The 23,528-nt window shown below is 44.0% G+C and overlaps 1 protein-coding gene across 2 annotated transcripts in view; it reads right to left on the reverse strand.

Moving 5' to 3' along the window:
* Positions 1–15,131: 15,131 nt before the first annotated feature.
* Positions 15,132–23,528, reverse strand: part of MNT (MAX network transcriptional repressor) — a 67,388-nt gene continuing 58,991 nt past the window's right edge. For both annotated transcript variants that reach the window (XM_038375600.2, XM_043499375.1), the window contains 2 exons: positions 19,096–19,288; positions 15,132–16,611 (listed from right to left, as the gene is read on the reverse strand). In XM_038375600.2, coding sequence (XP_038231528.1) covers positions 15,896–16,611; positions 19,096–19,288 — 909 coding nt within the window. In that variant the 3' untranslated portion in view covers positions 15,132–15,895. The remainder of the gene's footprint in view (positions 16,612–19,095; positions 19,289–23,528) is intronic.

The following is a 23,528-nucleotide window of genomic DNA, read 5'->3' on the forward strand; positions in this document are numbered from 1 at the left end:
AAGGGAATTTCAAGAGCACTTCACCCAGGTCATTCACCCAAGAGAATCAAACCCAAGTGATGTCACAATGCCAAAAAGCCTGGAACAAAAATTAAACTGAATTACCCTTCGTGACCCTTCTAATGCAGGTTTCCCAAGAGACTACGGGATGTGCTCGCCAAGATACAGGCAGTCCCTGTTATACCCTTACAGGCTGCTAAGATGGAAAGCCCTGAGCCCACCTGGCAGCAGGCAGCGAGGTGAGAGGTAAAAAAGTCAGAAATGCAATGAGTTGCTTCCTCTCAAAACGTTGGAAGAACTTTTACCGTTGAAACATTCCACGCTCAGCTCCGTATTGTGCCCTAGGGCATCAGAAACTTTACTCCCAGAGGGAAACCCTTAGCCTTGCTCAGAACCCATCCACTGAGCCAAGTGAACCAGGCTAGAAACCAATGGAACGTCGCAGCCCTCGCACGCAAGGATCTCAAAGCACTGTACAGACCTCCCAGGCGGGGGGCCGGTGTTCTGTCACCCACAGGGAAACTGAGGCACAGAGTGTTGAGGAGACTGGCTCAAGGTTACACACAAGTCAATGAAAGGGCAGGTGTCCGAACCCTGGCTTCTCAGCCCCTTGGTCTAATCAAGACAACATGCAACTTTGCAGTCAAGTGCTTGGGGCAAGACGCATCCAAGAGAGACGTAAAATGTCCCATATAAAGCCAAAAGGGCATTAACTCTGCAGGGCAAGGTGAATAACCATGTACCTGACCCCAATGTTCTTAGAGAAAATCCCTTCTGGAGCAGTATGTTAAACCATCTTCTGAACCAACAAAAAGAGCAACTTCAGAAGAGGCTTAACTGGGGAGTTCCTTGTACTTCCCTTTAATAGCGCCCTGTGAAATCATCCCCCACAGGAAACTCCCTCCGCCCTCACCTGTACAGAAAACTGCAAATGAGACCCGCACACAGGTATGCCATTCTGCATTGGACATTCATGCCCGTGACCTCTTGGCACATCAGTCACCTGAATTTTTGAGGAATTCCAAAGACTCAATTACCACCTCATTCGAAACAGGTCACGGCTTCCATTTTTAGGGGACGTGAGGGAGGCCAGGCCTCCTCTTTGTGGAATTGACTGTGCCCGGGATAGCTTTAGCTCCTTGGATGCTCAGGTTGGTAAGCCTGGCATGGGGGGAGTCTGTTACATTTAAGAGATGGGATAATATCCCATCACATGGTCTTCCACAGTCATCACCCAGCTGTACCTGAGCAGCATCTATTGAGTCTCATGGGGTACCACACAGACCCTCCGATTACTGAAACCGTGAGGATCATCTTTGACCTGGACACAGTGTTTTGTTATAGAATAGTAAACAAATAGCTGGCTTTAATACAGCACTTTTAATCCATAGATCTCAAAGCATTTTACAAAGGAGCTGAGTGTGAACAGTCCCATTGTATTGGTGAGGAAAATGAGGGACAGAAAGAAGTGACTTGCCCGGGGTCACCCAGAAAATCAATGGTAGACTTGAGAATGGGACCAGTTCTCCTGAGTCCCTGTGCAGTGCTCTCTCCACTAGACCACACTGCCTCCCTCCAGGTATGCATGCCAACCAGGCTCTGGACAGGATAAACATATCTCCCAATCCCTGGGGTGTATCAGTCCTTTTCTTTCTACGTTCCACGCTGCGCAATCTTGCCACAATCATCCAGTGCTGCAGTAGATTTAACTGAGGACCCAAATCCTGCATCTGCAAGGACCAACCCCTGCCTAGCGCCCTTTTGGTCCCCCCCCCCCCCGATCCTCCCCGCAATGCTGTTAGGGGTAGAGAATCTCCGCGCCTGAGGGCCGAGACCTACAACTGTGCGTTAAATCCCAGGCACCGCTATGGCACTGTAGAAATAGTGGCAAAGCCACAGAGAAAGTTGAGCGTACAGAACGCTAGGTCCTTCACTATTCATGCAATACAATGAAGGTATAAGGTCAGATTCTATGCACATATTTTGTGTGTGTACATACATACTTTATAGATACACACACACACACACACAGAGTTGGTGTCTGATGGCAGAGTTGTAACCATTAACCTATCACCTATGTAAAGTACAGGGCACAGACATTTAATACTTGTCAGTATTAATAATCGTAAAACTGAAGTGGGGCTGAGTAGCAGAGGGAATTACATTACAATAATGTCTAAGAAGGACATATACAGCCACCAAGGGAAACAAGAGGCTGGATCCAAATCTTTTGAGGAAGCACCCAGACGCATAGACACAGCCTGGGATATTGCAAAAGAACAAATACATGCAAACCACTGGCTTTAAAACAGAGTACAGACCCAATGATCTAGTCCCAGAGCAGGCTGTAGTCATTTGCCCAGAGCTCCTTAAAAATAAAATAAAGAAAGTGTTTAACTCACAGTCATTCTCCTCCCAGTCTGCTGTCCCTCTGCCATGGTATCCAGGATCCTTGGATGAGCAGAGCCCCAAAATAAGCCTTTGAAAACAAGGTACTCCAGAAGATCCAAAAACCAACGAAGAAGGTGAGAGCTGAGAAGTCATTTCACCCAAGACTCCAGTGGAGAGAGGCCCAGACAGGATGCTGCACTGAAGTTTGTTACCTGTAGAGCATGTAGACAAAACTGAGCGCTAAAGCTGCAGGTTAGCAAGTCTGGGGTGTCTGGAATCAGCCAGGGCACAGCATAGTTTTTGGAATCCACCCTCAAGTTTCTCTTTCCTACTTCCAACATGGGCTTGCTGTTGCAGTTGACACAGCTGCTAGCCACACTCATTACAGTGCGCACAGCCTGCACCAATCTACATGCATCAGGTGGCTGGGTTGCCTGACACCCTTGAGTGTTTAGTTTAACACCTTCTCTTTGAGGTGCAGCTGGCCAAAGACAGTGCAGCGAGGAAAGCAGCAGGTCTAGAAAACCCTCAGCAACATTTTGTTGCTTTTGTGCCCTGTCCTAGCTGCATGCATCGCAGGGACCTCCAGTAATCCCACCCAGGAGTGCAAGTCAGGGAACAAGGAGAGAACACACCATTCTTAAGGTCCTTACAAAGCAGCATTTGCCAGGGCTGGCCCTTGACCTAATAGCAGCTCCTGAAGCCAGAGATACGGCACGTAGCGCTATACTGCAGAGCCTTGTTTCTTCCGGTAGTTGGTGAGTTGCCATTTGAGTGCAGTTGATGCCATGAATTCGGAGGCCTAAATTTAGTTCTCAGCGGTCACATCTGCATCATGAAACCTACGGCCACACATGGCACTAGCTGGCAGCCTTCTCAGCAGAGGGGCGGAGGATTCAGGAGCCAGAGCTGGTCTGTTATCCCCGGTGGCAGCGCCTGCAGATTGGGGCAGCCTGTATTCCAGGCTTGTGCTGTCTATCCTCAGTGCTGCTCAAGGCACAGAGACACTGTCCCTAGCTCTCCAGCATTTACAGTACCTGAGGTGTCCCTCCCCTTTGAATGTCCATTACCATGCTGAGCTGAGACAGTACAGAGCAGAAAACCAAAGCGAGCGAGCATCTCTGCCTGTTTCCATCCATGCACATAGTCACACATGCAAAAGCACCAAGTGCCAGCAAGGCACTGCCTTCCCCCTGCCTTATACCAGTGCAGTTCCCAGTACAGTGATGGGCCTAAAGGCTAGAGAACAGAGACACAAATCTTCAGCCTCCTGTCTCGATAACCTTCCTTGCAGCAGGAGATCTCTCAAACCTGTGCTAAGCAACGGGATTTTAGCCAGGCCACATTTCCACTTCACTCATTATCCATGGCCTGAGCCTGCAAACATCTTCTACCCGGAGCAGTCCGGCTGGCTGTGCTGAAGCCTGGGAGTAAACCCTACACGTGTTGGGAAGCTTTGTGCCTTTGGACTACAGTCACTTTTTGCACGCAGGGTTGATGCAGCCGGGTGGATCCCAGGGTGTCAGAGAGACCATGTGGGCGAGGTAATATCTTTTACTGGACGAGACAAGCTTTCGAGCGACACAGAGCTCTTCTTCTGGTCTGTGTAAGCTTAAACTAACTGAAGTTCAGTCAATAAAAGATATTACCTCGCCCACCTGGTCTCTAGAGTAACTTTTTGTCAGTTCTGCCAGCAGAGGGCACTGAGATCCCTCTTACCTAGATATCTTATCTGCAGCCCCAACGAGTGAGTTTGCTAAGGGGTGTGTATACTTCCTATTATCTCCCTTTGAGGACCAGTTGCTTCTTGGGTACAAGGCTGCTGAGATTTCACTCTCTCCTGATAAGCAACTCAGTCAGAAATTAAACCCAAGGACTCTGTTCTGAGGCTGCACTATATCATCCCAGTGACACTGAATAGAATAGGATGCTGTTGCTTAGAGATTTGGATTTTTGTTTAAAGAACTGTAAAGTGCCTACGGATAAGATTAATTAATCTCATTATCATGGGACGCTTGTACCAATAAATTATAATGCCTTGCATTTAACTAGCGCCTGTTCTCGCAGAGGACACTCCACAAACTCAGAACTGGTAAGTATGGGCCACTTTGCCTGCTGATGAAAGGCACTAAAGAAACCAGCTCTCGGGTAAAACACAGCAGTGCCCCACATACAACAGTTGGGGGCAAGCCTTGAAAGAGTCATGAATCCAAAAATCTTTCCCCTTTTATTTGCTCACATTCAATAAGGCGTACAATGGGAACGCAGCCACACTAGAATATACATTGGATCAGTTTTTCCTTTTTTAGTTTCTTGAGGATGCATTGGAGGGGATGTAAGTTTTTGGCCTAATCCTGCCAATACTTAACCCCTTTCCCATCTCACTGGAGTCTATGGGGCAGATCCTTGACTGCAATGGCCAATGGTAGCTGAAGATCTGTCCCTATGGGCACCTTACTGTAGCCACTCCGAACTTCACTGGATTTGGCCCTTAACACTCTAAAACCATGCTGGAAACTGTTACATTCTGCAGCTGGGGCCTAACCTGGATTTACTGGCTCATGTGGACAGAGCTTTTGTGGCTTATAATCATGTTATAACACCCTACTCTAAATTACCTGGGAGGGGAATAGCCTTGGGAAGAGTTTAACAACACAGCTCTAAGGCAAAAAATATTCTTTTGACACCAGTTAGAAAAAATATTCTAGAACTTTGGTAACAGTGGTTCCTAATTATGGCAATTGTTAGTCTGATTTCCAATAGGATGGGCCTTAAAGTCTGAAGGTCACATTTTTGGCCCCTTTGAGGTCTATGGCAAAACCCGTATAGATTCTGACCCATGAAGGGTGCCTAATTTCCATTGATTTCAATGGGACTTAGATGTCCAAATATCTCGAGCAGGCGGGTCTCTGGCCCCTGGAGAAATCAAAATCTTTTACAGGGTAAGCATGGTGCATTCAGCCAGAGGTTGGGATCCTGTGCATTGGATTAATTTACATTATTAACCTTTATCTAGTACTGCAGCTCTTACTGGGCAGAGGCATTTCAGTGATCAAATCAAAGTCTGTACCTCAATCAAGATGGGTGATTGCAGTAGGGGGAATCGGTGACGCAAACTACCGGCCAAAAAAAGAACATAGCTCGGTCAACAGCTACTTTTCACCTGAAGCTGGCAGGTGGAAGATGAGTCCCTAAACCAACAACGCTTTCCAAAAGAACGACTGAAAGAACCTCAATGCTTATTTACAAGTTAGGTGATTGTGACCCCATTGATTTGATCCCACTGATTTCAATGGGGCCAGGACTTCTCATTTGTGCTTTCTATCTATAATAAAATTTGGCCTTCTCTGAGGAATGCTGATGACTGAAAAAGGCTTATGTCTGTTTGTCTCTCTTTCCAGTTTTGATGCATGTACCATATTCTGGAGACTAGGGAGAATAGCTTCTAGATTAAATATCAATACACTGGGGGAAAAGCAAAGACCTGATCTTGCAAACTCATACCAGTGGCTATAGTGGTTATTTCTATCAATAGTCCCAAGCACAAACCCCAATAATGCATATTTGCCAGATGGGGAATCAAATGTCATTGTTATTATTGGAAAATTATAAATAAATTGGAGCATCCGTATATAAAGCACAAGGATGAAGATGCAAAATTCTTTTTCATGTTTCAGTGCATGTTTATTTCAGTTTTATATTTTATTTCAGGCAAGTGCTTATTACATGGATATTATTCATGTCTGATACCTAAATTCTGGAGCATGAAGAGCCAATATAATACAGCTGAATAGTAAAAATACAATATGTACAAAATTAGTTTTTTTTCCACAGAGCAGATGTATCCAAACACATAAAAATCTTTACAGTCTAGGTTTTTCAATATTTAATATTTCAATAAATTGATAACACAGTGACAAGTCCACACTGTAAACAAAGACAGCATTTGCCCAGTGTGATTGGTTTCAGATTGCTTGGCTTTCCTGTGATGCTCAATAGAAGGACAATAGGGTTACTTGCCACTGAATCACTGGCAAGCATTGGAAGTAACTTTGCATTTATAACCAATGCCTTTAATCGAAGGATTTCGAATGAAAAGATCTCAGAGCTGATAAAGGTAAATACTTTTAGCCACAAAGGTGCTTAAATGATCTATTTATAGCTAGATATCTAGACATAGATATTTGTATCTCTATCTATATAGAAAGAAAGTTTATTTAGAAGACGTAAGCGTGGGAATGAGACGGTTTGATTTTCCACTCCCACCCTAGGCCCTGATCTAGCAAAACACTTCAGCACATCTGGGAATAGCCCCATAGAAGTCAATGGAACCAGTCACATGCATAAAATTTAAACCCATGTTTAAGTGTTTTGTTGAATCAGGAATATAGTAATTGTGTCTATAAGGCGTCCATATCAGTTCTTCTGTGCAAGTACAGGCCAAATCCTGAAACCTTTACTGTGGGAGCTGTCCCATCAACAAGTGCACTCAGCATCTTGCAGGATCAGGCCTGTGATACTTTATGTTTTGGTTTGAGCAGGTCTGTGTGTGTTATGCAGCCTGGCCGAGAGAACTGATTGTTTACAGACTTTCTGAACAAGAAAAGCATGATGCATGAGGAATCAAGAAAGGTACCAAAGTACAGGATGGCAATGGGTAGGCAGGAGGTGGACGAGGTTCAGTGTGCTTACCTGGAAGCAAAAGCATTGGTAGGTTTCCTGTGTAATGCAGTCTGCCACTATGAAAGAAGTTGGGACATTCTGGAGAACATCAAAAATGCTATTTCACAATGTAATTAGCACCAGGAAAGTGGTCAGATTAATGGAATTTATTTTGATTTACACTGAAGTCCCTTAATACCGCTCAAGCAGCATAAACTGGGCATAAATGTAACTAACAATGACTCTAAGGACCCTTGTCACTGCCCGAACAGTGTGACTAGCCCTGCAAGTAAATGAGAATCAGGCCAAAGATATTTTTTGCAACCTGGTGTAGAAATCCAGAATTAGAGTTCAGAAAAGGATCAACATTTTCACGACACTTTAATGAGAAAAAGAACATCCACCTGAACCACTGCCCATGATTACACGTCTCTGATCCTGGCAAATGAGTCTGCATTTGTGCTGGTATCTTGTTGGCTCTTCAAGTTTGGGACTTTTTAAAAAAAACAAAAACTATAAAACAGTGGAGGAGAAACAAAGCCACGAATAGGAAAAACTCTCAAAATAATACATTTATAAAAGACGGCCTTTTTCTTAGCTCCGATTGTCTGCTCCCAACAGATGATATTTTGACTAATGAAGAAATCTAAAAATAAAAAGTATTGGAAACAATTTTAATCTGCACCAACACAGAGTCTGAAAGCAGGTCCAAAATATTGGGGTTTTCCTTTTATAAAATTCCACTGTCCTTTAAAAAGAAATATAAAAAGGTTACGATGGTAACTGGTTATTCTAGAAGAATCTTAGGGGCCTGACCATGAAAGAGGAGAGCAGCTGCTAAGCACCTTCAACTCCCCTTGACTACAAGAGAGTTAAGGCATCCCACCTGAGCAAAGTATTTACCTATGTGAATAAATCCATCCCTATTCAGCAAAGCACTTAAGCATGCGTTTAACTGCCATGAAAGTCAATGGGACCTAAGCAGGTGCTTACGTGCTTTCACTGAATAGAAAGGGAGTGCTGAATTGGGGCCTTCTGGGTCAGATCCAAAGCCCACTGCCGTTGATGGAAAGACTTCCACTGACCTCCTTGGGCTCTGGATGAGACCTTCAGCACCTCACAGTAACCCAGCTAAGAAATGTTTACCTTTATTCAATACCCTTCTTAATATACATCACAGAAAGCACGAGGGGAAAAAACAAACAAACATCAAATGTATCTTTTTCACACAAGGCAAATTAAGTCTTTCCCCTGCCCACCCCCCCTCCAAATCCCCATACACACACGGTGATGTTCTTCAAATCCCCCTTTCCCGCCCCTCCACACCCGAAACAATTGTCACACTTTTTTTTTTTTTAAATGCAAAAAATTCACTCAGGATGCAGATCAGTCCAAAAGAGACACAGGCTACATACAAAAAATCAGAGACACAATAAAATATTTGCTTGAACTTCTCTACATTTATAAACAGGCGTGCAAACAGACAATCACACCAACGTCGACAAAAGCAGCAATATATCTCACCTCCATCTAACCCACTCAAAGGCATTTTATTTTATTTATTTTTATTTTTGTTACGAAAGGCCACTTTTAATACAAAAATCCCCCCAAAACACAACAACAGAAAGACAAATAGTCCAACACTAGAATCCAACAGCCCCATCTGATCTTTGGACCTGCTATTTTTCTGACACAATAATAAACTAAATCATAACTGGTTGTTAAGTTTCCCACCGATCCACCTGGATAAATTGTACACAAGTAGTAAGCAGAAGCATTGCAGATGGAACATTGTTTCCATCAGATTCTATGGTGGGGGAAAGAGAAAATAAAAATAAGAATTAACCTCCCTTTGTCCCTGCACTATGCAAGCTTGATCCTGCTTTTACTGGGGACAATGGCAAAACTCCCACTGGCTTGAATGATGCAGGATCAAACCCTGAATAACTAGAATAATATGCTACTGGTTTTTCCCTTCCCACCCAACAGGACCCTTGTAGCCAAACAAACAAAAAACAGCCCCCAAAGAGCTCTGTTTTCTTCCCAATTTACATTTCCCTTCAAGGAAGATTTAAGGCTCTTCAAACATGATGGACTAATATAACCTGGCGGCCTGCAGCTGCTAACAGCAGTACGTGGTTTTATTTAGCATTTTCCATTATCAGGCTAAAGTTTTACCACAGAGAATTTAGTATTTTTCATTGGATAGCCTGCATTTAATTAGAACACGCAATACACATACACACATGCACACGCTCAAAATGAGGCCTGGACACAAAATTTGGGGTCCAGATCTGATTTCCCCCAAAGTTTGAGAGTGTTTAGATCTGAGGTTTTGGTTCTGTCCCATCTGTGTAAATGTACACACATTAGGTAGGCACACACAGCTCACGTGTGAATGCAGAGAGAAATACACACGATTATGTAGCTATATTGCCAGCCTTTTCCCCTCTACACTGTAATTCAACTGGAATAACGGAGTTTATACTCTAATTATTGTCCCTGCAGGTGTCCCTTAGTATTGTTAAGGGCCCCGGTCTGGCACTCCTTGAGCACTTCAAACTCTCACATCGTCGATGGGGAATACTAGGTCCCAAATGGACAGTGAGCAACTGCTGTATTCTGATATGAGCAAAGCAAGAGGGATTTCAAGGAATAGCTCACCTGTGACAATACCAAGCAATGCAATTTACTCCATGGGAAGATGACCTCAGTAAGCCCCGCCCCACTGCACAAGCACCGTCCCCTGCTGTGGGTTTATTGCTTTGGAGAAATGAAAATCGCCAATGATGGAGCAAAGAGAGGATTTAATTGCAGACTGAATGCCGGACATAGAAAGGGGACGGGTTATGATTAAGCAGATAATTTCCCACGCCAAAACCAAAGCCTCATCTTAATCACTTTAGGGGCCGGTTGGAAAACACAAATGCTGTACTTGATTCCTTCCATATGGGTGGTCTTCATAAAAGCCTTTTTAAGTTATGATTATCTTTGTTTATATTATAGTAAAATGTACAAGAAACTTTTTGGTCACAACTAGCTTTCAAATCTACCGAATATGTTCAATAGCCAGGCTCAAAAAACAGATACTACCTGCCCTGCAGATTGTTAGTAATTAAAATTCCTTCTCTTGCTCGGTCTGCTTACAAATTCAACACAAGAGGGAAAAAGGCCTGGTTTAAAAAGGAAAGTTAAAGCAAATGGTCTGACTTAGCTTCATCTAAAACAAGTTCTTTTCGTTTCATATAGTAGTGCAGGTTTTCACTTTGGAAACTTTGATGTAAAGGCTGCACTCATCATACTCCCGTCTGAAGCACCCGGACGCCCTGATCGTGCAATTGACAACGTGCAGGCGGGTTACTAGTCCCACTTGGAGCACTCCATCTGGATGCAGCAGTTTGTCTGCGCTCCATCTGGCACCGGAGCGGAGCCGAAGGCTGCTCCCAGGCATAGCCATTATTACCAGGAGCTTGAGTGGTATTAAGTACCACAACTGGCAGCATGATCAGATCCTAAATCTTGATGTCTCTTCTCAGTCTTTATTGAGTTTTATCTGAAAAAGGCATGAGTCAAGACTTCAGGATCTGGCCATAAATTACCAAGAGCCAACTGGATTTTAGTAACTCTGAATTCATGAACTGCCGAGGAAAGCTTTTCTACGGAGACTGATTCCACCACCTCTCCTCACACTGAGCAATACTTATACAAACACTGCCATTGATATCTGGGGAGCTATATGCATGAGAAAGTGCTACTCCACTGAAGGTGGCAGAATTAAGCCCCTCACTCCAATCTGAGTAAATGAAAGATATTTTGCAGCCAATGCAATTCCCCAACACACACTACATTCTGTGTGTATCCTGGGTGCTTTTTTCCACAAGTGCCTAAGTGACTTAGGAGCAGACATCCTACTGAAAGCGATTAGGACTTCTGCTTCTATGTGACAGCCTTTAAAAATTCCAGCCACTATCCTTTTTTTTTTAGTTTGACATCAGGTAAAAGTGATTATTATTTATTATTAATTATTATTATTATTATTATTATTTTAAAGCTACAGATGCAGCTTTGATCGGGTTTTAAAAGCCCCAGCAATTTGTAGGTTATGAAAGGGAGAAATCAGGGCCTGTCAAACACCAGCTTGGACAACAGCAATGCCTTTAAGAACAGGGTACTCTGTGTGTGTGTTTGCTATCATGAATCACGGGGCGTCATGCACCAGTGGGCCTGATTCTCCAATGTTTTGCTCGGTGTATCGTCATTCAGCCCTGCGCAATGGGAATGCAGAGTGTACAAACCAGAATGGGAACACTTTACACCTAGTTGGCACAAGTATAAGGGATTATGCAAGGTGCACAAGGCTGGAAAATGGGACCAGATTCTAATCTCAGACTGGTTGAGCTCCACCCTGGATTTACATCTATGTGAGGTCAGGATCATGCCCCATATTTAATGTGTCCGCAAGATTTTTTTTTTTTTTTGAGCACGTGATTTTTTAAAGCTAGTTTGTTTTTATTCCTACTGGACAGTGTTTAGATGTAGCCTATACAGCAGGTTAGTTTTAGAAATTAGCTTGAAACAAGAGAGTGAAACTGACCAACCCTCCGATTGCTTGTTCTCGGTACCCTATCTTGGAGTACATCCTCCACTGCACACAGTGTTACACATGCACCATGGCTTGTTTAAAGGCTGCAGTGTCAGGAAACCCTGCAGTTCAAGTGCTTGATCCAAAGACCGCAGAAGTCAATGAAAACCTTTCCCCCGACTTCCATGGGCTTTGAATCAGGTCTTAAACAACAGCAGCAGTCTGCCCACTTTTACTGCCTTCTCTGTGGTAGGATTACCAGTAACTAATATTATTCAACAACAGAAGAGATTTCTTGTAAACTTCATATTTATTTGTTTATTTATTTTGGGACATATTGATCTTCTGAAGCCCAAAGTGTACAGATATAGATATATAGATATATATTTATTTATATATAGCTTTCTCCATAGGGAAAACACACATCTCAGAGGACGAGAGACATTTCTAAAGTGCCCCTTGTGATACAGTACTGAACTTGATTTCTAAGAAGCATTTGAGTAACTCTGAAGTTTTTCAATGGGAATGGCAGAGTTGATGGCAGAAGAGTCAGGGTTGGGATTCCCACCCTAGGACAGAAAGAAAATCGTTGATTTGGAAAAAAACAGAACCCAACAAAACAGATATTTCAGGTTGTCATGGAGAACGTGAATGAGTATGGGGTTGGTACAGCATGTCCAGGCTATGTCTACACCATAGATCTTACAACAGCATAGTTGTACCCGCTGTCCACACCAGGTCAGGGTGTTTTTTTCACACCCTTGACCAACAAAAGTTTTGCCAACGAAAGTGCTAACATAGACATAGCCCGAGACTAGTTGACTGGCTCAGGTCTGGCCAGATGGGAGGAGCCTTACTTGTAATGGGGCTTGCTAACATCATTGAAAGGGACTTCCGGCAGAACTAAATTACAGGAATTGAAACAGGGATGTTACCCCATCATCACTCCTACGATCACCATCACATTTTAATCTACAGACAGAAGGAGAAAAAGATTTGAAGGCCGGCAAGATGACACACCCATGCAACAAAAGCCACTAAAGAACCCACAAGAAAATGTATTCTCCTGTGTAAAATGAAAGCAGCACTTCCTTTTCACCTCCAACACATTTCACTAGAGAAAACTCTGACTGGAGGAACAGTGTTTTTAGGAGTAACTGTGTGTCTATTTCACTGTTGGTTATCCAGGGGGTTTTACGAAAGGCTCTCAGGCGCCCCTCCTGGGCCGTATTTTCCAACACAGAGAGAACAGATCCATATGCAAAAACATGTGTGCAGGAGCACCCAAAGTTGCACATGCAATTATTGTATTTCCTGCAAATATCGATAATTGTGGGTCCAATCCTGTGGTGACTGAACCCATAGGGTGCCCTCAACTAGGCACTCACTAGCCACATTTGTCCTAGCTGGCAATTTGTATGGGTCCTCGCAGTCACCATGTGCAAATGAGCTCTAGCTCCTGGATCTTGTCTTTTGAAAAACGTCGTCGGCAAGAATTGGGACTTCCCTGTTTTGCTTTTGTTATCCTTTAGAGATCCATCAATTAGACTTGTGCAAAGGGCAGGTGGGAGCTCTATTCCCCCTTTGCCCCTCAATAGCTACAAGAGACAAACCACACAGTTATTCCTAAACAGGCAGGAAACCCTGCCACACATATTCCATGCTTTCGAGGCTCTCTGATGAAAAGTCACTGTCCTGCTGGCTAACTCTAGATGTCTGCTGAGGTCCATCAAAGGCTCCAACTCACACAAGAAATACAACCTTAGAGAGAAAGCATCTGAATGTATAAAGGAGCAAATAACCCTGTAGGATTCTGTTATCTCCACAATGTTAACAGTACATTAGTAGTGACTAGGAATAAATCTGTATACAGGTGGTTTGGGGATAGGGCCTAATTCGCTTTAAAATCTGACTGCTCTGTAACTGACAGTGTGCTAAGTGCTCATGCCATTGTGAACAGGGATTATTTCCCCTGATAACTGTGCTCCTCACTTCACGCAAGGTTTTCTAAACAGAGGCCTATTACAATTCTTAGGAGAAATACCCTTGTCTACATGGGCAAGGGAAACTGTGTTAGATCTGTGCTAGCAGCAACCACTCCTTCCAACAGTTCCAATTGTAGTGTGGGGCAGGGGTAGATTTTCGAACTAAACTTAAACAACTGTATAGTAACTACCTGACTCTGATGATGCCGGAGAGTCAAATCCTGCAGTCCTCACTCTGGTGAAAATCCCATTGAAGTGAATGGGAGTTTTGGACAAATACAGTCAAAAGGATCCATTTCCTGGGGAAGATCTTAACTCCGAAACAAATTTGCACACGAAGTGGCTAGAGTGGTGAAGGTATCCAATCCCTTGACTAGTCAACGCACTCCTTACATCCTAATCTGAGTTGGTGTCACTTCCAAAGGAGGTTGAGTTAATTGCACCTTTATTCCCGCTACTAGCCATTTCCAGACAGTAACATGATAAGAAAGGACAGATGTTTGCATAGGGACCACCGTCCCCTGGTCCTGATACACACAAAACTTCCCCTCACTGCAGTGGGAGTTTTGCCTGCATCAGAATTACAGATCAAAAAAGAAAGAGGAAAAAGGAGAACATTAGCAATAGCACGACAAGGGAAGTGGGACAAGGAACAGAAAATTCAAACAACAGATAATTAAACATGTCTTAAGCAACCACTGAAGAGAATGGCAAGTACCTGTAGAAAATCTGTGTCTCACTGAAGTCAATGGGAAATTTGCCACTGACTTCAATGGGCTCTGGTTCAGCAGCCACAAAAGATGGAACAAAATTATACCAGAAACCTTGGGATGCTTTAAAGTAGTCACATTAGATAAGTAGGGGGTTGCTCTTTAGTCAGATTTCACTGTATTTTTTAAGACACTGTAAGGTTCGATATACTGATTTACTGGAATATATCCGATGAAGTGAGCTGTAGCTCACGAAAGCTTATGCTCAAATAAATTTGTTAGGCTCTAAGGTGCCACAAGTCCTCCTTTTCTTTTTACTGGAATATACTGTTATCCTATACAAAATTAAATTCCATTTCATTTTTTTTTTTTTTTAAAAGCTCTCGCCCTTTGGAGCATGTCACATGCACATTTATCCATTTTCTAATCCGTTCACTATCCTGCATTAAAACATGATCATGTTCAGGGAAAAACCACCACAAATCAACCTCATTTTTGGCGGCTTTCTTGTCCCAGGTTCCATTCCACCCAACTGGCGAAGTATATTGCAAAGCCACTAGCTCTAAATAACTGCTTCTGTCAGAATCCTTTTAGGGAATGGGACTGGGGTGAGGCAATTTGAAATAGAGCGAGCCGTGCACAGAGAGGTCTGTGAAATCCATTATTACGTTAGCAAAAAAAAAAAAAAAAAAAAAACAACCCAAAACAAAACATTTTTATACCATGAAAATAAAAAATATGAAATTTTCTTTTGACAAAACTGTGAAAATGGAGTCATTTATGAAATCCCAACAAATGAAGTCCGGTTGTGTATTCTTTTTCCTTTTATTAAACAGGACAGAGAATTTCCTTTAAATGCCATAACAAGTCACAGTGATTTCAGATGGTTTACTGAAATGTAATATACTGAAGGGAAATACCTTTAACATGGTTTTTTTTTTAATTTGTCATCAAATATTTTTACTCTGGTCCACTAAACCATCTGTCTTTAAAGTTTCTTTTTTTAAAGAGGACACTCTGCTTTCTTCCTCCAAAAATTAACATTTAAGTTGTCTAATAATCCTGCAAACAATCAAGCTTGCCAAAGGCCTTCTCCACTGTTATATTTATTTATATATATGTAGCTTTGGGCAGATACATATACATATAAATATAGACTTCTATGATTTTTTTCCCATTCTACGCAAAGTCTCAATAAAGAGATCAGCCTTTTTTATTCTACAAAGAAGCAACACATGAAAGGGGAAAATTAAAGTCTTAAGAACATCATATTCATATTTCACTGATTACACGTAAAAGGAAAAAAAATCACTATGAACAACTGTCATTAAAGTTTTCTCTGATTAGCGAAATTCAAGTGCAGAGAAGCCCTGTTTCTCATTACCACTTCCAGGTTGGTTATTAAAAGATTAAGGATGGACTTGGCAGTCCCAACCTTAGGTATGTCACTCTTCCCCTGTTCACAGAGTTCCTGCACTTTTCTCCCTCGGAATCGGACGTGGCTGGAATGTATGGAGTTTCAGGAAAGGTGGCCTGCCAAAGACTTTGCCAGTGGGCTTCCTGTTCTAGGCCAGCTTCAGCGTGCTCACAGGAAATGATGGCATGGTGACCATAGTTACCGGGTTTAGCACTGTTTGCCCAACTAACTGTTGATGGTGGACAACTTGGGTTCCTACAGCAGGTTTGGCCATCACTGCTTGCTGGCCTAGGTTTGTGGTTCCATTCACTTGCTGGTGAGAAATCGTGTGAGCGATGTGGCTCACGACCGGCTGGCTGACGGCCACTGGCTGAGGATAAATGGGTAACTGCTGGCCGAGGTGGGTCATGTGATTTATGGTTGCCGGGTGCACAGTGATGTGGCCGATAGGCTGAGCAGCAGTGGTGAGTTGCACGGGGCTGGACGTGGAAGGTGCAATGTGAGCGATGTGCTTGGTCTGTGGACCCTGAATCACATGGTTGACAGTCTGGATGACTGACGCATGGGTGGTGGCGGTGTGGGCGATAACAGTCGATTGCACCGTCGAGGCCGCCACGATGTGAGTCTGTGTGGGCACGATTGCCTGCGGCTGGACCAGTGCCTGGGTCTGGAGGGGAGGCGGTGCATGGGGCGGGGTTTGTTTCTGATGCAGAGGCAGGTGCTGAGGCAAGACGGCCGGGTGATGGGAAGCAGCATTTGGAGGGACAGCTTTCAGTAGCTCGGGGTGCTGGCGCTGGGTTAGTTTTGGTAAGGAGTTCATGGGCCTGTCGTCTTCCATGTCTTCGTCAATGTTGTCTTCGCCCTCTGGAAAAAAAGAAAGGAAAAAACTGGGGTAAACAGAACAGCCGAGGATGAGCCTGACTATCCAGCCTCACCTCCAGGGCACGAAGAGAGGAACCGATTATACCTGTAGCACAGAGTTATCACTCGATAGCATGAAGGTAACCCAACCACACTCAAGTTCAACGTCTTCCTTTGAACATAGGCTCGACCAACCCTTGCAGCCAACTTCTCCCCACTCCCACTCGATTGCCAAGAGAGGGATTCTCACAGCAGGGCAAAGCCAGCCTTAGAAAAATGAGATGCCCCAATTGAGAGTGGTGCCTTGAAGATGCCGGCAGTGGGGAGAGAAATCAGATAGGGAGAGTTGCCTCCCGTGATGGCGGCAGGGACAATACTCGGTCCTCTCTTTACAAGGGGTGGATTCCGTCTCAGCTTCACAGGTGCTCAGGGGAGGTTATAAAGAAAGGCTGGATGGGAAACAGATGGAAGTCTGCATGCCCCAGGGTTATAGGACTAGGCCAAATCCTAACCTGGGGAGTTTTCTTGTCCTAGAGAGACCTTGCTAGCTGGGACTCTTCTTTTTACTTTCTGCCAAGTCATTTAATCCATTTGCACCTCTCTTTCTGCTTTCAGATCAGGAAGGAAGCTGAGATGGGGAAATATGGCAGCTAGTTTCCTTACCCTCCGGCTACGGAAAAGGGAGATTGGTCCAGCCAGTGAACTGCTGAGTCAGTGCAGGACTGTGGGGACCCCCATGAGACCGGGACCTTGAGCGCAGTAATTTGCATTGCTCATTCTAAAGCGAGCAATGCAATTGCAATTACATATTTTGAAAGACGCGGTGGCTTGGGAGAACTAGGGAAGACCTTTCCTTCTTCCCAACCCTTTAAGAGATCCTTCCCTGCAGATGGCTGATATCGTTCCTCATTTCCATCAGCCTAAATTCTGAGTCTGTTGGTGCTCAGACACCATGGTGATGGGCATAGTACAAGAACCTGGACAGCACTAGTAAACTCCGGTTTTCCCTGTCTGGCTGCTGCTGTATCGACTGCCTGTAGTTTCACAAGCGGATTCCATTACTGTTTGAAGGGATTGATACAAATGGTTACAGAGTGCTTACCTCGGCCAAAGCATGCCCTTGAACTGTCTATTCTTCATATGGCAGATCACAAGTCAAGCCAAAAGCATGGCCCCTCCTATCTTACTGATAAACTCGTTACAGGGCAGATGTGTGTGAAAAGGTTTTGCCTCCATTAACAACCCTTTACTTTTCATCATGGGTCCTTTTCCAACAATGGTAAGGCTCATTAAACTGTTCAAATGCACTGGTGACTTCTTCCTCCATTCAGTGCCCTTCTAAAGGCTCTTCTCTACATGGCAGAAAAAACCCTGAGAGATTTCAGTGCAAATACACCTGTTGCTTAATATTCGCTCAGTTCTAACAAGCAGGAATGCGCGCTGGCCTTACATTACAACTGGGTTTTGAATGTGGGGAGCTGAGTCTTACAACGTAGGACATCCAACATGCAGATTTTAGTGGGCAAAACAGCACTTGCAAATAACAACACTTTGTACGTACACAGAACCTCTCATGCAAGACCATCACTGTGCTACGGAGGTGGACAAGAATGATTCCCCCCCACCCCATGTGACAAGCTGAGGACAACTTTTACATTAAGTGCTCTCTGATTTCGGATTCCAAACCCAAGAAATTTTGTGCCTGATTTCCAGAAGTGCCAAGCACCCACAGCTCCAGAGGAAGTCTGCAAGAGCTTCCAGTGCTCTGCACTCTGAAAATCAAGCACTGGGCTGTGAAGCTGGGCCCCCAAAAATGGAGGACAAAAACCTGGGCCAAACTGGTGTGACTCGAATTCAGATCATCTGGTACCCAATTCTGTGTTGTCATCACCAGGCCACTCTGCTTTAAGCCTGATTTCAGGGTTGGACGTATGATTACCCACCTGTTAATGGGCATGAAGAAATCCCATTCAATTCCATCTCCAGATTCCTCCAGGAGAGGCCTGAAATACCTAGTGCACTTTGCACAATTTAAAACTAGATAGCAGGGTTTGCAAACACAAACACATAAGCACGTCCCACAACCATATTTGAATCCTCCAGCAACATTTGGAAAACATTGTTCACTTGGTCGGAGTCAACAATGGTCCTTAGAAAGGCAGTGTGAATGCAGCTACCTGGCTGTGAAAGCAATTTGGCTGATAGTGTTAAACTGTGCTGAGAAGAATATTTCCGCTAGCATGGACCAGGCTAAAATGGAGCTTTTCACCAGCTGAAACTTGTCCGCTTCCAAGTTCTGTTACAAAACCAAAACATGGGCTGATTTAGTCAAAAGGTCTCAATGACCCTGAAAGGAGATTCCATTGCTTACCATCACATTCATAGGTCTGGGATGAAGCGGAGAGGAAACTCAAGTTGTTTCACACGGTTTCAAGATCAAACTAGCACCAGGCAATGCCACAGCAATAACAGAGAAGCTAATGGTACCTGATGCAGTCGAGGTAGATGCCTGGTCATCCTCTGGCTGAACTGTCTGTCGAATAATCCTGTCAATTTCCAGGATGTCCATCCACTGGCTCAATTCGTTCTTCAGTTCGGCCAGTCGCTGCTGGGTCGCAATCTTCTCCCTTGCTAGCCGCTCCATCTCGTGTTCATATTCCTTCTCCTTTCTCTTTAAAGTCTAAGGACAGGATGAAGAAAGCAATGGAAGAAATACAAATAAAAATATGACCCACTGTAACCAGGACACGCCCATTGCCTTTGCCATTAGAACATAAGAACGAACATAGTGGGTCAGACCAAAGGTCCATCTAGCCCAGTGTCCTGTCTTCCGACAGTGGCCAATCCCTGGTGCTTCAGAGGGAATGAACAGAACAGGTAATCATCAAGTGATCCAACCTCTGTTGCCCATTCCTAGCTTTTGCCAGTCGTCTTCACTTTATCACTAGTTTCCAGTCAAGGCTTCACCTTCTAAATCCTCACAGCAAGGGAGAGGGCTGGTGACAACCATAAAAAACAGAACACTCTGCTTGGTCAATCCTATGGAATCTCCCCCATACTAGGAATAGTGCTGATCCCAGTGTCTGAGCACAGCACCAGAAATGAAGTGATTAATGGGCCAAAATCAAATCAGATATAAGTAAATGCAACTCCATAGACATCAGGAGAACTGCACCAGCTTGCATTAGGTCTGAATTTAGCCCAGTATAGCCACTGGTCTGAGTAAATAAGGTGTGTGTGTGGTTTAATAGTGTCAATAATTATTTCTTCTTTGGAAAGTCTTAATAGCCTTACATCAAAATAAACGGTGGCAACTGTGGCCTACATCCCCTCAAATTACAAAACACTAGGCTAGGAATAACCCTCAGAGACATTAAAGGCCTAATTTTGATCTCTGAACTGTCAAGGCAGTTGTCTCTCTCTTGGACAATGCAGACCACAAAACCCATGACGCAGTGTCTGAGACATGGGGACAAAGCGTTCTCGGTTGAAGGGAGCCATCCATGGAAGGAACTTCCAAAGGACACAGGAGACTCCAGGGTCTAACCGTCTTTAGAAAAAGCTGCAAAATCTTCCTCTTCAAAAAAGGTTTTCCATCATATCGAGGACGACACCCCATCATTAACATCCCCAGCTACTAACATGTCCCCTCCATAAAAACCAAACCAAAAAAAACCCCGTAAGACTTATAACAAGCAAGCTTATCAACCAATCAGGCCAAAAAATCCAAGAACAACAAACCAACAAAAATACCCCAACAAGAAGATTTTACCTAAAAAAAGGAAGGAAGGGGAGAGAGAGAGATCCTTCCACTGACTTTCTTTCTGCTTCTGTTTAAGCAGAATATATTTCTGCAGCGTACCTTATTATCAGTGAAATCTTCTGTATTTAATTATAGGCTTAAGGCCAACAATATCAAAAGTGACTTAGTGATTTCATGTCCTTCAGGTTTTGGGTGCCCAATCTAAGATGCCTTCAAGGGGCCTGATTCTCAGAAAATGTTGAGCTCCCCCCTCTAAAAATCAGACCCCTTTAAGCTGTCTGATGTTGGGCACGAAAAACAAACACACACACACACACACACACACACACACACACACACACAAAACCCCAACAACTAATCACTGTTGAAAGTCTTGACCCAGAGCTTGATATCTATACAGATCTATGATCTGCTTAGCCTTTACATACCCAGCAAAGGACTGTTCATTACCGAAAAACACAGTGACCACTGTTCTCAACAGAAAGTCTTGCTGAAAATATAGGTCCCAGTCATGAGATGCATTGACCACTCATGACTTTTCAAGATCGGTCCCTTACCGTAGGACAACAGCACCAATTAACAGAGCACCATAATCTATGTTGCAGTAGCCAAGGCAAATTGTGGCTCACATTGTAATAATCTCACCTACCATTTGTTTGGTGATGCTTTTGTTTCTGTATATAGTTTAGATCATAAAAAACTTACTGGATTTGTCAATCAAAACTTGTGGGAATCGTGTTAATTGCAATCTAGAATAGGTGGCACTGGGCCAGTTAATGTAATAAGGAGAAGCACACAACACAATTTATTGTGCAAGAAACTTCTAAATACTGCTTCCTCCCCTCCTTGACAAACAGTAACAGTTGCCTGCAAAGCTCATGAAACCATGCTCTTAGAAATGTAAGATTTGCCACATTAGAGTGAATTTATAGTCTGCCAAGGTCAGCACCATGTCTCTGGCAGTGGGTTCTGCTGAATGCTTCAGAGCAATGTGAAAAAAAATCCCATAATCCACCTGGCAAACTCTGCAATGCTGTGCATGAGAGATGGAGAAAAGTCCTTAGTGGCTAATTCTAGTACCAAGTAGGTGATCCAAATCAACTAGGTAACAAAGTAGGCTTCCTGACACTCATCCCTGTTTAATGGTAGGAAAATGGGCTCTCTAATGGCCTGATCCAGAGAAGTGCTGAGCACCTACAGCTCCCTTTAACTCCAGTGGGAGTTTTGAGTGCTCAGCGCCTTTCAGGATCAGGTCCTAAGCATTCAACAGTGAAATAACTTGCAGCCAGAGCCCTGATTTGTCAAGTAAATTGATTCTGCTGTGTAAGTCACACCCTCTGGAACTCCATCTTTCTCTGGTCCATATTCCGCTTTGGATGGGTCCACAGAAGAGATGACAGCAGCAAGGTGAGAGAGATTATAGAAGAGACACTGGAATATATGGGTCAGTCAGACACTTTGACCTGCCCGGGCAGCGGTCTCATATGGAAGGTCTTTGCTTCAAGGACACAGTGGTTCAAATTCTGCTCTCAGTTTTCAAATACCTAGACTCCCCAAAATGACAGATGCAAATCCCCGTAGGATAAACTCAGTCCTTCCAAGGCTGATATTTCATATTCCATGGAGCTCACTCCATACAGGGTCTTTCAGATGAGGCCTTTAGAAAACCAAGAGCACATCTGGTCTCAAAGAATACTAAAGATCCCACTCTACTTTTCATAAGAGAAAGGGTTTGCCCCGCATCCACATTTCCCCCTCCCCGACGTGCTCTATGGCTTGTTTACCCATCTGAGTGCTGCTGTCTCCCAAACATGGCTGCATTTAAGTGAATTCTGCATGTGCACAGTTTGGAACCCATTAGAATGCAAGGCACAACCGCTGCTGAAAACTCCGAGCAGTTTGCATTCTCCATTATCTAAATCTCAGATTTGATCTGTGGGGGTTGTAGCCTGTGGCAGGGAAGAGAGGAGGAATGATTATCAATGGAAACAAGAAGAAAAATAATCGTATACAAGTTTTCTCCCATAAAACCACTTTGGCTCTATGCAAATATAACCCGGCCTCTTGAACCAGTCTAAGTTTGTTAAGTGTTTTTCGTTTCAAACAAACCAGACACTTCATTCTACATCCCCCCACCAACAAAACTCAGAAATTAAGACCCAAGAAACGAATCTGATTCCTGTGGATCTGATTCCTGTGGAATGTGAAAGCCAGGTCCTTCCCAGCACAGTGCTTCCACCCTGCTGACTTCCTAAGCTCCATGCCAGAACACTGACTGTACGTGCGTGGCAAATGCTGACATGGAAAGAGGCTCTCTTAAGGACATTGGCCAATGAATCACGGATGCAGAGCACATACAAAATGTATGAAACATAAGCTGATGAAGCAGCAAAGCAGCCAGTTCAGAGCCCTAGTAGGGGCATTCCGCCAAAGCAGCAGCATGAGCTTGAATACTCCTTCCACTCCCCTCCTCTATCCCAGTCTGAGGGAGTCCCTTGTTTCTTCTGTGCTGTAACCTGCCTTCTGAGCAACAGGAGTCACTCTTGGTTCCTGACTTCAGTCTCAGTTCACCTCTCCTAGAACTATTTAAAGAGATTCATGATCAAATCCAGAATCAGGGCTATGGAAAGGGTGCAAAGGAGGTGGAACGGGCATAGCTCTCTTTGCACTGCCGTGCAGGAGGAGGCCTGAGAGCTGTGGTTTGGCCACTGAAGGGATGTGGCCAATGAATCTGTAACTACAGTGATCTGCTGCCCAAAATTTGGGGAAGGGCAGCCTGGTGGCTGTGGACGGGGTTACCATAGTGGTACCATACCACAGATGCTCTGTGACTTGGGACGGGCAAGTAAACCCATCCCATCACCTCCAACGAGCTCACTTGTTCTGGCTTTATGCCAGGCCCTAAAACATTGATGTATCAAAATATCTCCAAACAGAATGGCAGATTGTGCTTCCTATTCCGAGGGAGACATGGGCATTTTGAAGAGCAGCACCACCTGAAAAAGAGCAACTAATAGAGGAGGGATGGATAAAAGCCAGCAATACCTTGCATCACAGGGGAATACTGAAGTCAAGTAAGAAAGAAAACATACGCTGTCCTTTTCTGCTAGCACCCACAAACGGAGTATTGGAACTCTTCGATATATTGATCACCAGA

The sequence above is a fragment of the Dermochelys coriacea genome, chromosome 17 (assembly GCF_009764565.3).
Source record: "Dermochelys coriacea isolate rDerCor1 chromosome 17, rDerCor1.pri.v4, whole genome shotgun sequence".
In the NCBI taxonomy this organism is placed as follows: domain Eukaryota; kingdom Metazoa; phylum Chordata; order Testudines; family Dermochelyidae; genus Dermochelys; species Dermochelys coriacea.